The sequence below is a fragment of the Mustelus asterias genome, chromosome 10 (genome assembly GCF_964213995.1).
Source record: "Mustelus asterias chromosome 10, sMusAst1.hap1.1, whole genome shotgun sequence".
Taxonomy (NCBI): Eukaryota; Metazoa; Chordata; class Chondrichthyes; order Carcharhiniformes; family Triakidae; genus Mustelus; species Mustelus asterias.
In genome coordinates, this window is record NC_135810.1 from 89,640,063 (window position 1) to 89,654,027 (window position 13,965).

The window sequence follows — 13,965 nt, forward strand, 5'->3', positions numbered from 1 at the left end:
GAAATCGTCATGGAGCTGCATAATTTATTTAAATGCAAATTTGCATCTAATTAGCGGGCCCGGATTGAAGTCTCCAGGCCTGCTAGCCTCTTCCCCAACGCCGGGAGTGTTTCATTCCAGCAGGTTTACAATAGCTCCCCACTTGTGGGGAACTGGTGGCCCAACCCCACTGGAGTGAAGAGGGGCCATCGAGGTCCCACAGGGGCTCGGGATAAGGGGGGTTGTTCCCTGGGCATTACCAGCTCGGAAGTGCCAGCCGGGCCCCCTGACACTGCCGGGCGGGGAGGGGGGGAAATCAAGATGTGCCTGGGAGAGGGGAGGGAGGGGGAGGGAGAGTCAGGCCTGGCCTGGACACATCAGGGAAGCCAGCAATGGGGGGGTGATCTCATGGCCAGCGATCGGGAGGTCGGCAGTGTGGGGCTACTCCACATGCGCCGATCTCCGCTATGACAGATCGGCTTATGCGCAGTGGCCCGCTCAGCGCTATGCTGCCAGCCTCTCCAATGGGAATAGCCCACTGATTCTTAGTGTGATTCATGCTAGGGCACTCTGTGATGCACAGGGTGTGGGAGATGCTGTTGTTTTCAGTGGGATTTACTCCAGTTTTTACACAAATTCGACACTTAGCATGTACTTTGGGAGAATCCCACCCATGGTCCTTTTTGTAGTCAAAATAGGCCTATAAATTAGAGGACAAAAATGTCTCTTTAATGCTGTTGAAATCCTCCAGCTGTGGACCCTTGGAAGACCACCTTTGATGTTTCTGTAGTAGGGTATGCAAGGGGGCCAAGAATGAGGCTAAATTCAGAATAAACTTCCTGTAATAATTCACTAACCCCAGGAAAAATTTCAATTCCGTGGGGTTCCTTGGGGTTGGCGCCTCCTTAATGGCTCTCACCTTGTCCTCCACCAGATAAAAGTCCTTGCCATCCACCCAAGTAGGTCGCAGCACTTGTTTAGAAGACATTTTTTTCCTTTTCAGGCCGACCTCTGAGAATCACCATGAGACCTCTTCCAGGTTTACTAGATGTTCGCAATCCGAAATTCCTGGGACCAAGACATTTTGTCCAGGTACACCGCTTGGAGTATGTTCTCCATGACCCATTGAAAAATGGCACATGCAGACAAGACCCCGAAGAGCAGGTAAGTGTAATTGCATAGGCCTTTACGTGCATTAATTGTCACATACTTTTGGGAAGGCTCTTCTAATTCAAGATGGAGATATGCATGGCTCATGTCCAATTTCGAAAAAGCTCAGCTCCCTAGTTAACCTGGCATACAGATCTTCAATCTGGGACACGAAGCATCTGTCAAATTAGAAACCCTATTGACAGCAAGCTTATAGTCTTCACAAAGTCGCACCAACTTATCCGGCTTAAGGACAGGAATAACAGGTGGAGCCCACTCGGCGAATTGTACAGGTCTTATTATGCCCAGCTTTTCCAGACATTCCAGTTCCAACTACTTTTTCCAAGAGGGAGGCTTATTAATCTCCACTCACCTAATAGGGGAGCATGTATTCTACAAGGCCCAAGGGGAGATCCAGTGATGATCCCCCGTGACCATCATAACACAAAGCACATGTAAACAGGTGCTAGCTTGTTTTGTTACCCAAGATAAATTGCGCTCTTTAGTTAATTCAAGGATTCCAGATCATTTAGATGATATTATAAAGGATCTCTTTCTGTTGATATACTGGAGCTAAATTAGTTGACAGATTCCTTATATGAGATAATCACACAGTTGTAAACTGTGCAAATGTTTCAAACCCACTTTTGGTGGCATTAGAAAAACCATAAGGCACAGCTAGGGAAAACAAATAAATAGGTTTATCATCACTCTTATTCTTCACGTTTTTTAGGACTTCAAAGCTATTGGGCCTGTTGAAACTTCCTTTGCTCCAGCAATCTCATCCTAACAAAACCTAACTTTAAGGCTACTTAATTATTACTTGTTGATTTAAGTAATCTTTTGCTGCAAACATTGTTGTTCTTGGTTTCTGATTTAAAAGCTTTGTGCATACTGTGAAAACACAGTTCATTATTAGGACCACACATATGTTTGTCATTTATTCCGGTTTCTCAGATGTGCATATTCAACGGATAGACGCTGCATTCATGTTTCCCCCAAAACATTCAGGATCACACCGCAACCAGATTACATCTGATATTAAAATCAGCAATGAAATATAACAAGGCGTGTGTGGTGTTAGAAATAGAAATTTACAATGGGTATGTGAAATTAAAGGTTATAGGCGTCTTTGGTAGCATTTCGATAGAGTAAACAAAGTATACTGGAGAAATAAAAAGCTATGAAGAATGCAAGTATAAATTGTAGAAATTTTGAGAACATAAGTTTCAGTAAGTGTAGGGTAGCTGGTAAAAGAGGTGGAGGAGTGGCACTGTTAATCAAGGAGAGTGTAACGGCTGCAGAAAGGCATTTCGAAGGGGATCTGCCTACAGACGTAATATGGGCTGAGGTTAGGAATGGGAAAGGAGCGGTCACGTTGTTAGGAGTTTACTATAGGCCCCCAAATAGTAATAGAGATGTGGAGCAAGAAATTGCTAAGCAGATTATGGATAGGTGTGGAGGTCACAGGGTAGTTGTCATGGGGGACTTTAACCTTCCAAATATTGATTGGAACCTTTATAGGTCGAATAGTTCGGATGGGGCAGTTTTTGTGCAGTGTGTGCAGGAGGGGTTCCTGACACAATATGTGGATAAGCCGACAAGAGGTGGGGCCACATTGGATTTGGTAATGGGAAATGAGCCAGGCCAAGTGTTGGATTTGGTTGTGGGAGAGCACTTTGGAGATAGTGACCACAATTCGGTGTCTTTTGTTATTGCAATGGAGAGGGAGAGGGCCATACGGCAGGGCACACAATTGGGGGAGAGGTAATTATGATGCAACCAGGCGGGAATTAGGAAGCATAGGATGGGAACAAAAATTGTCAGGCAAAGGCACTAATGATAAGTGGAACTTTTTCAAGGAACAAATACTGCGTGTCCTTGATAGGTATGTCCCTGCCAGGCAGAGAGGAAATGGCCGAGTGAGGGAACCATGGTTCACAAACGAGGTGGAATGTCTTGTCAAGAGGAAGAAGGAAGCGTATGTTAGGTTGAGAAAACAAGGTTCAGTTGGCTCGATGGAGGGTTACAAGTTAGCAAGAAATGAGCTGAAAAAGGAGCTTAGGAGAGCGAGGAGGGGGCATGAGAAGTCCTTGGCGGGTCGGATCAAGGAAAACCCCAAGGCATTTTACTCTTATGTGAGGAATAAAAGAATGACCAGGGTGAGGCTGGGGCCGGTCAAGGACGGCAGTGGGAATTTGTGCATGGAGTCAGAAGAGATAGGAGAGGTGATGAATGAATACTTTTCTTCGGTGTTCACCAAGGAGAGGGGCCATGTTTTTGAGGAAGAGATGGTGTCACAGGCTGATAGGCTGGAGGAAGTAGATGTTCGGAGGGAAGATGTACTAGCAATTTTGAATAAACTGAAAGTTGATAAGTCCCCTGGGCCTGATGAAATATATCCTAGGATTCTTTGGGAGGCAAGGGATGAGATAGCAGAGCCTTTGGCATTGATCTTTGCGTCCTCACTGTCCACGGGGGTGGTGCCAGAGGACTGGAGAGTGGCGAATGTGGTTCCTCTGTTTAAGAAAGGGAATAGAAATGACCCTGGTAATTATAGGCCGGTTAGTCTTACTTCGGTGGTCGGTAAGTTGATGGAAAAGGTCCTTGGGGATAGGATTTACGACCATTTAGAAAGATGCAGCTTAATCCGGGTTAGTCAGCACGGATTTGTGAAGGGCAAGTCTTGCCTCACAAATTTGATAGAATTTTTTGAGGAGGTAACTAAGTGTGTAGATGAAGGTAGTGCAGTTGATGTCATATACATGGATTTTAGTAAGGCGTTTGATAAAGTCCCCCACGGTCGGCTTATGAAGAAAGTAAGGATGTGTGGGATAGAGGGAAGTTTGGCCAATTGGATAGGTAACTGGCTATCTAACAGAAGACAGAGGGTTGTGGTGGATGGAAAATTTTCGGACTGGAAACCGGTTACCAGCGGAGTGCCACAGGGATCAGTGCTTAGTCCTCTGCTATTTGTAATTTTTATAAATGACTTGGAGGGGGCTGAAGGGTGGATCAGTAAATTTGCTGATGACACCAAGATTGGTGGAGTAGTGGATGAGGTGGAGGGCTGTTGTAGGCGGCAAAGAGATATAGATAGGATGCAGAGCTGGGCTGAAAAATGGCAAATGGAGTTTAACCCTGACAAATGCAAGGTGATTCATTTTGGTAGGACAAATTTAAATGTGGATTACTGGGTCAAAGGTAGGGTTTTGAAGAATGTGGAGGAACAGAGAGATCTTGGGGTTCATATCCATAGATCTCTGAAGGTTGCCACTCAAGTGGATAGAGCCGTGAAGAAGGCCTATAGTGTGTTGGCGTTCATTAACAGGGGGTTTGAGTTTAAGAGCCGTGGGGTTATGCTGCAACTGTACAGGACCTTGGTGAGACCACATTTGGAATATTGTGTGCAGTTCTGGTCAACTCACTACAAGAAGGATGTGGAGACACTGGAAAGAGTGCAAAGGAGATTTACCAGGATGCTGCCTGGTTTGGAGGGCAGGTCTTATGAGGAAAGGTTGAGGGAACTTGGGCTTTTCTCTTTGGAGCGGAGGAGGTTGAGAGGAGACTTGATAGAGATTTATAAGATGATGAGGGGGATAGATAGAGTGAATGTTCAAAGACTATTTCCTCGGGTGAATGGAGCGGTAACTAGGGGGCATAACTATAGGGTTCATGGTGGGAGATATAGGAAGGATGTCCGAGGTAGGTTTTTTACTCAGAGAGTGGTTGGGGTGTGGAATGGACTGCCTGCAGGGATAGTGGAGTCAGAAACTTTGGGAACATTTAAGAAGCTATTGGATAGGCACATGGAGTACTTCGGGATGATAGGGAGGAAATAGCTTGATCTGGGTTTCAGACAAAGCTCGGCACAACATCGTGGGCCGAAGGGCCTGTTCTGTGCTGTACTGTTCTATGTTCTATATACTGAAAGTCTGTCAATCACTGTAAACAAAAAGTAGTCATTAAACAATAGAATGTATCTTACTTTTATAAATGGTTTTAAAATACCTAAAAGTAACTAATAAGGTAGAAGTTCACACTTTTGTATCAAAGTGCGTGAGTAAAGCTTGAGTAACTTATAATCATCTTCTGAAGCACAAAATTAAATTTTTCCTGTCACTATGCTTCATGAGTCAATAGTAAAATTTATGGAGGAAATTTTACTCTGCATCTGACCAGGAGAGGTGCTAATGTTGCCACTGGGTAGAAAGGAGTTCCAACTTCTCACCATAACGAGCATGAAATGAATTGTCAAAATAAAAATATCTCAAATAAAGATTGATGAGTACCATTTGCTGATGTTCTCTAAAGTGTTAAATGGATCAGGAAACACCAGCATGAACATGTCTGAATAGACTGACCAGAAGATGGTACTGTATTTCTGTGAGGAAGATCTAAACATGAAGCAAGCTGCACAAATAAAGAAGATTTGGCAATGAAAAAGAAAGGAAAACAAAAAAGGCTGCCTCAGACACGAAAGAAAAATGGAAGCTAACCAGTCACCATTGAAAGTTATACCACCTTTTAACACGAGTAAATGGGGACAGATAGAGGCCAAAAGACTGGTAACAATCTCATGCAAAACAAACAGAATTGGAGTTATGCCACCATCATAAAAAAGTGACCTATACAGGAATCCGTAAGTTCAAAATCTAAGAATGAAGAGACCTCCATAAAGTTATTGAGCAAGTAAGGTGGGGGTGGATTTTTGACTCTCTGCCTTGGTGCAAAACTTATTGTGCAAACTGACTTTCCATTATAGACGTTACCCAAATTCAGTTTCCAGTGATTTCAACTGAAATACAAATTGAGAAGATTCTGTCATGCCATTTTACACAGCATGCTGACACAACTTCTTCTGACAGAATATACCATGAAGCATATATAAAGAGCAAAAAATCCCTGCAAATGCTAGAAAGCTAAAACAAAATAGGGGGGATTTCCACTCCAGTTTTCGTCAGGCGGGATTGGCAACGGGAGCAGAAAATCTTGCGTGATATTCAAATGGTATTTGACGCCAATGTAAAGACATGATGTGAATGTCCCCGCCCCCTGCAAGTAACATAGCTGTTCAATGTCAGGAACATTATTTCCATACATTTACATATCAGGCCTCAATGCTCAAATCATTCCTTCCCCATGAGAAAGTCCATTCACATCAGCGTGAGAGTTGACCAGCGTGAATTACAACTGATTTTCCAAGGCTGCATCTGGTGGGCAGACCTCCCAGAGGAGCTCAGATGAGTGCATTGCTCAAGGGGGAGAGATTCATGCTCAGTGCTCGGGGACATTGCTGACGGGACTCTATATGAACATTTGTGCACTGGGACAGCCTTTAAAAATGGTGCCCTGATCTTCAAAAAACAAAGTTGCTGACAGGGAATACTGTTGTGGGATCCGCCCCTTTAGGTTTTCTGCACTTACGTCCTGAACAAAACCGTAGAGAAAGCCACCGACAAATGCCACTTTTCCCACCCATTATCGGCCTGCCGATATTCGGGATAATTCTGCCCATATTCTTTAATCTGCTACTCATCACTGAATCAATCCCATCTTGTAAGGTACTATACTTGGCCAGAATTTCAACCCTGCAAACCTAAAAATGCTAATGTAAATGAACTGTCCAGGAAGCAGGTTCCAAAGAGATTGTTGAATTGAAAATTCCATGTCATCATCTCAATAAAGCTTTTCTTGAGGGGTTTGAAAACTAAGAGAATATTCTTCTAAAGACTACACTTTTTTAATGTTATAAAACATTTGCAATGATTAACACTTGGATAGCCATTTTAAGGGTTCAGGTTGCTTGATATTACCACCACAAATGCTCACCACTCCCCTACATCCAACCTCAGCAGAATAATCAACTTTAATTTCAATGAATATGCATTTTCCACAAACGGTAAAATAATCTGGAAAACAACAAAGTGAAATGTTTCCATTTTTAACACTGTTAAATAGGCATGTATGATGGAAGTGTTTTATTTCTCCATTATGTGCTATTTTCCTCATCTAGCATGGCGGGTGAGTGGGCAAGAAGATGGCAAATGGTATTCATAGGAAAAGAAGGCAGCTATTCGGCCCATCGTGCTTGCTCCGCCATTTAATACAATCATGGCTGATCAGACATTGCAATGTCTTTTACACCCACTATCCATAACCCTTTATGCTATTGCTAATCAGCAATCTATCAATTTCTCTTTAAACATACACAATGAGCTTTCACAGCCCTCTGGGGTACAGAATTCCAAAGATTCACAACCCTCTGTATAAACAAATTTCTCCCCATCTCAGTCCTTGATGGCATCCCGTTATTTTGAAATTGTGACCCCGGTTCTAGATGCCCTATCCAAGGGGAGTCTCTTTCTCTCTCTCCGCCTCCCTCAGACACACAAACACACTCATCCTCACACACATGAATGCACCTCTGAGGCCCAAACACCTGTAATTCCTTTCCTGAGGCCACACAGCCGCCAATAGGTGATGCTGTACGTAACCTCTTCTTGCCACTGCCTCACCTGCCAAATCAGACTCTGACTCTCTTCTGCTTCTCATCACCTGCCAGCTCACCTTTGTTTCTGGCCATGGAATTTTCTACCCAGGAACAGTGAGGTCAAATAGATCAAATGAGCCAATCAGAACAAGGCCTCTCGGAGCATTGGATGTTGATAAGTAGCCTATCAGAATCCAGTGCGACAAGAAGTCTTGCTTTGATTGGCCTATTCGTTTTCTCTAATTATTTTAAAACTTTTGAGTGTTGGAAACGGCATTTGCCGGTCACATGGCAGCCACCAGTGTCACGGACACCCTGGAGACCCTTCACGGACCCCCAGTCATGACCTTGTTCAATGGTGGAGCTGGCTCGAAGGACCAAATGACCTACACCCTTCAGCCTATTTTTATAAAATGCTAAATTCTATTGACCTTTCTTAGGGATTTATCTACTTGCAATTATATTGACACAGAGGAAACTGCCTCACAAGCCTGTGTACTTGCACTGTTCATGGTTCTTGCAATGTTTATTTGAGACAGCTTAAACCTCAATGCCACGTGGCACACTTCATCACGTTTCGATGTGCTGGAATAACTGAGAATAACATACAATGTTCAAGTTGTTTACAGAATACTGGCAGGCTTGTAAAATTACACGAACCATGAGCATGATAAATTCAGCCATTACAAGATTTTTGGGCTGTTCCATTCCTAGGAATATCTTTGGAGTTTTCCTCATATCAACTGTCAAGAGAAACAGAACTTCGAATGTAAAATTCAAGTATAAAATACAGTCTTGTTAAAAAAATATCTGCGGTTAGCACAGTGCACATTTCTCATGATAAGCAACTGTGACTGGCCATGAAATCTTGCATTTTCTTCACTCGCGCATCAGAAAGTTATAAATCAGAAATCATCAAGACTCGAGGATTAGACTTTAACTTGCATCACAGTGTGGCATTCCCCAACATTTTCTTCATTGGATCTCTGTACAATTAAAGATAAACTAGAAAATCCTAATGTTTCCAAGGTATTTTAAATTTTAGTTTGCTTTGTTCTAAACAACACAGGCTGAATTTTACTGGCAGTTTACGCCAGCGAGATTTTCTGGTCCCGCTGCAGTGAACGGAGATTTGGCTGAGCGTCAAATTCTCCATCCTCGTTTGCAGCGGCAGTGGAGAGTGAACGGCTGAAAAATTCCAGTCCACAAGTCTGCGAAATGAGCAATTTTCCTTCTGATAAGGCAGGCAACTGAAAGTCAGAGATGTTCAACAGTATATAAATCAAGTTACTAAGAAATCTATACCCGGCCATTGGACTGTTTGCCTGACATGGAGTAAGCAAACTTCCCCATGCATACAAAGCCACGAGCTTGAGACAAGATTGACAAAAGTAGAAGTACTTTTGCAGCTCTTCAGGTGTTTTAAGCACCTGAAGAGCTGCATTAATAAGGCTGTTTTTGGACGAGTCCAACTAACTTTACACTCAAGAACAGCTTCTTCCCTGCTGTCAGCAGAATTTTGAATGGGCCTACCTTGCATTAAGTTGGTCTTTCTCTACACCCCAGCTATGGGGAATGTAACATTACATTCTGCACTCTCTTGTTTTCTTCTCTATGAACGGTATGCTTTGTCGGTATTGCGCACAAGAAACAATACTTTTCACTGTATACTAATACATGTGACAATAAATCAACTCAAATCAAACTATCTGCTGGTGCAATGGCTTCCAGAATTATCTGGGAGTTGCAAACGCCTGACGGCCAGTGGTCGTAAAAAATTCCATCCCAAAAGCATCACCCTTCCCTCGCTTTGTAACCTCCGGCAAGTCTTTGTGATCTCTGTGCTCCTCCAATTCTGACATCCTTTACATTCGCAATTTTAATCATGCTACCTTTGATAGCTGCGTTTCAACTGCCTTGGTCCTAAGCTTTACAATACCATACCTAAACCGCACCTTCTTTCCAATTATCTCTCATCCTTTAAGATGTTCCTTAAAACCTACCATTTTGACCAAGCTTTTGACTTTCTGCCCTGATTGCTCTTTCTGGGTCTCACTGTCATATATTGATTGATAAGCACATTGGAAAGTTTTACTGTGTTAAAGGTGCTATATAAATGCAAGTTACTTTTGTTTTTTTTGGTCATGTCTCCAAGTTCCAATGCTGAGCCAGGTTCAATCAGTGGTGCACTGGAATATTGATGACATGTGTGGTTAATACACTAGTTTATAAAGTTTGCTGGAGGGGTGATCTTGTTCATGGCTTCCATGCAATTCAACCATACATTTAATGTAGTCTTTAAGAAATAAAGTCAAACATTTTATGTTCATTTATTGTCATGTGGAACCATCAAAATACTTTGAAATTAAGTGATTTATTTCATTTGAAAACAAATTCTTATAGTATGTCTCCCGAACTGTAGGCTATTCCGTGGGTTAGAAGATAGATGGAAAAGACACATTGGCTCCGACATTTTACCAAGATTTATGAGGCATGCACAGCTGACTTGACATCTCATTTTTTATTCCTCCGTTCGTTCATAGTCTCAACTAAAAATTCGCTATGCAGAGAATCACGGATTCATGTCGCTGATCACTCCAGCACCAACTAGCTATGTTACGTGGCTGAAACCTGAATGATTTCTGAGAATACTGATACATGATAATAATCAATGCTCCCTCTGTGCTTCTGCATTCATATCATTGGCCTGACGAGTGAAGTTCAAGTTTCCTAGTGTTTGAATGAGTTCATGATCACCAACTTTCTTTATTATGCCCCTCAGTTTAGATGCCAAACATATGAACCATGCGACAAATGACTGTCACTATGAAATCATGGCTACCCAGCCTCAACAACACACACTGTGGTTGCTCATGCACAAGTCAGTAAACTATGCCTTCTGCTTTTTCAGTCTACAGTGCTGATTCACTGAACAGCCGTTAAAATAATCTGTGACCGTCCACAGTATATTCTTTTTAAAACATTGCCACAGTTATCTGGTCATAATTTTAAATGACAGCTTTTCTAGCAGTAAATTATAAACTCAGATTAAACTATTTTAACACCAAGATATAAGAGTCAAACAACTCTTAACATTCTGGTGTCATTAATCTAACATCTGAAAGGAACGAGGATAAAATGATCATGCAGGTCAAGGATTGTTTTTATCAAGTATATGGGTGTGTAATCTGCATATCTGAGCTTTATCTGCACCTGTCTCAGTCACTGACTGCTCACAGACAGTGATTATACTAGCCAGTTACACAGGCTAACCTGTCAGTCAAAATATAACAGTTCACCCAAATATAATAGTTCACTTCTTCACCCAGCTTAAAGTAAACAATTTATGAACACCATTTGGCACCAACAGCAGATTGTTATACTTCTTGTACAAAATATCTACTTTATTGGCCCTTTATTTATTTCTGGTATCAAATGTCCATTTTTTGTTGATTCATATAGCTCCTATATCCTACCTTTACACCACTTCCTTGTCAGAAATATCAGAAAAGCAGAAAAGTCACACCAATTTCACCATGACCAATAATGGTGAAATTATTCCTCATAATTACCAACATTCCACCTCCTCCCAAGGTGGAGTCCTCTACTGTAAAACTCATCTAGATTCCAACAAAATGCATTTGTTGAGGCCATGTCATTATACTTGTATTTGAGTAAATTTATGTTCTACTAAAGAACAAATACCTACATGTTTTATTGCACCTAATTTCCCCTACACACCCAGCACTGATCAATTCCTAGGTTACATTGTATTGCTGAGGACTGGGGAATAACTTACGTAGTTGTCTCAGTTCAGCTTTGCCTAACAGCACTCACTGAGGATTTTTGCACCAACTTTCCCTTCTAAATGCAGGGAGTCACCTCATTTCTATTTGTACATTCCTATGAGACAAGATTCAGTTTGAGAACTGAGAAAAGACAGGGTCGAGAGGTGGGAAGAGAATCTGCTGAAGGGTCTGTAATTCTGACTAGATATCAAATCGGGATTCAAACTTGAGACGTGAAGATTTGGAATCAACCACTAGACACCAAATCAGATCAAAAGTAAATCCTTTCCCTTCTCTGCACGTGGAGAAGTGTCTAGTCTCCACTTATAGCCTCTCTCTAATGGCATATTGGTGCATGATTTTGTATGATGGTATATGTCACAAGGCTATGTCCCTTTATTTTTGAAAATATCGTTTTTTTTCAACTTTCAACTGAGAGGAACATTTGCAACTGGAACTGAGACATTGTAGAACGTTTTAGCTTGAAGGTGCGAAACCATCAAATCACACAAAGAGGGAAACATTTCCTATATTCCAGACACTAATCTAAACTCATAACTGTCTAAGGAAGAGACATTAAATATGCAAAGTTCTGGAGATTGAAACAATGGTTGCCATCGACAGACCCACGCAAAACCTCTTGGAAATACACAATGGGTCAAGAACTCCAAGGCAAGGCTGCCAGCCACGAGAGCGAAATTACAAAAGAGACAGGCGGTGTCTAGAAAGTCTTTAATAGAGGAAACAACTTCAGGGCCCTCTCTCTCTCCCTCCCTCTTTCAAAATAAGTGTGTGACCCATTTCAAAAGGTCAACTCCACCAGAAAACCTATCAGCAAATTGAGATCTTGTAATAATTGCAACATCATCTTCATTGGACTGCATCTAAGATACCAGTTAACCTAAATCCACCACAACGTTTAAAAATCAATACCTCAAGGATAATCAAAGGACACTTAAATGTATATTCTTTTACTTTTTAAAAAATTGGACTCTAATGCCTCTTATTTTCGATACCTGTTTGCACCTTAGTGATAGCATGAGTGTTGAATGCTTAATGTTGCATTTTTATTATTTTTCTTGGGTTTAGCGATTAATAAATTTGCTCTTTCATTGACTCAAGAAAACCTTGTTTGATTGGCTCCTTCTTGCTCACAGCTTAATTAAATACATTCCGATTGGGAAAAGGTATATCCTTGTAAAGAAAGAACTTGAACATTTGTTGTGACCAACCAAGGAGGTTGAATAGAAGGGAGCTCAGTTCAATGTTGTAGATATTGAATGATGGAATTATAATACTAAATGAAAGGCTTCAATGCTCACAAAGATAAACATTTTAAGGTTTATAATCTGTACAAGATTTGAAAAGAATGGAATGACTTACATCCAAAGAATCTTCATTCACCATCAGGAGTGACATACTTTGGGACACAAGCTTACAGGAATAACCTGTCAAAAAAACAGAAGCAAATGACAGTTGAAAAACACAATCTCTTCCTACATACAACACTGACAAGTACAAGAGTCACAGAATAATACTTGGACTACATTTATCTTTTACTCCAAATTCCAGCCACAAGCACGAATATTTTGAAAAAATGCTGAGGATAAAACTCCAAGTTCAGATTTGATGGAAGCCACCAGGACCAAAGAAACAACTTTCAGCTTTATCCTAACCATGTAGCTTCAACTGAAACCTTCAAATGGCTCAGTTGGTAAAGTCATTGTTCAGCATGGCACCGAGCCATACATATGGGGAAGGTGCCCAAGTTCAATCTTGAAAGCATGCTCAGTGAGCTGTCAGCCAATGCTATAAAGTTTCAGTATTCCTAGGCTTGGTGGGAGGTGGGGAGGGGGTGGGAGGTCGGGAAGGGGAGTGGGATGGGGAGTGGTGATTTAGTAAGAAAGAGCTAAAAGTTCTAATTGCTTTCCAGTGAATCCTGTTAGGATATATGCATTTGTGGACACTGGACAAATATGACTTGGGCTTGTTAGTGGTGTCTATGAGGCCAAAATAACTAAAAGTACCTCAAAACTTAGTTGCACATATCCAGCTGTCCTTTTTCAGTTTACAAAGGCAAACAATTCATCTACCTCTTAAGAGATACAGCCTTTATCTCTTGCCCTCGCAGTTCATGCAGGTGCTTTTTGTTATACTCGCAACAGGACCTGAACAATATTTAGGCTTGGGCTGACAAGTGCAAGTAACATTCTTGCAGCCACAGTATTTATATGGCTCGTCCAGATCAGTTTCTGGTCAATGGTAACCCCCAAGATGTTGATAGTGGATGAATTCAGTGATGGTAATGCTATTGAATGTCTAGGGGCAAGGATCAGATTCATTCTTGCTGGAAGTGGTCATTGCCTGGCACTTGTGAGGCATGGATATTACTTGCCACGTATCAGCCCAAGTCTAGATATTTTCCAGGTTTTGTTGCACTTGGACGTGGACTGCTTCAGTATCTGAGGAGTCGCAAATTGTGCGATTGTCAACATACATCCCCACCTCTGACCTTATTATGGAAGGAAGGTCACTGATGAAGCAGCTGAAGATGGC

At 41.7% G+C, this 13,965-nt stretch overlaps 1 protein-coding gene across 1 annotated transcript in view; it reads right to left on the bottom strand.

The window, feature by feature from the left end:
* Positions 1-13,965, bottom strand: part of atp8a2 (ATPase phospholipid transporting 8A2) — a 329,927-nt gene that overhangs the window by 255,767 nt on the left and 60,195 nt on the right. Inside the window, exon 18 of the mRNA XM_078221449.1 lies at positions 12,793-12,857. Coding sequence (XP_078077575.1) covers positions 12,793-12,857 — 65 coding nt within the window. The remainder of the gene's footprint in view (positions 1-12,792; positions 12,858-13,965) is intronic.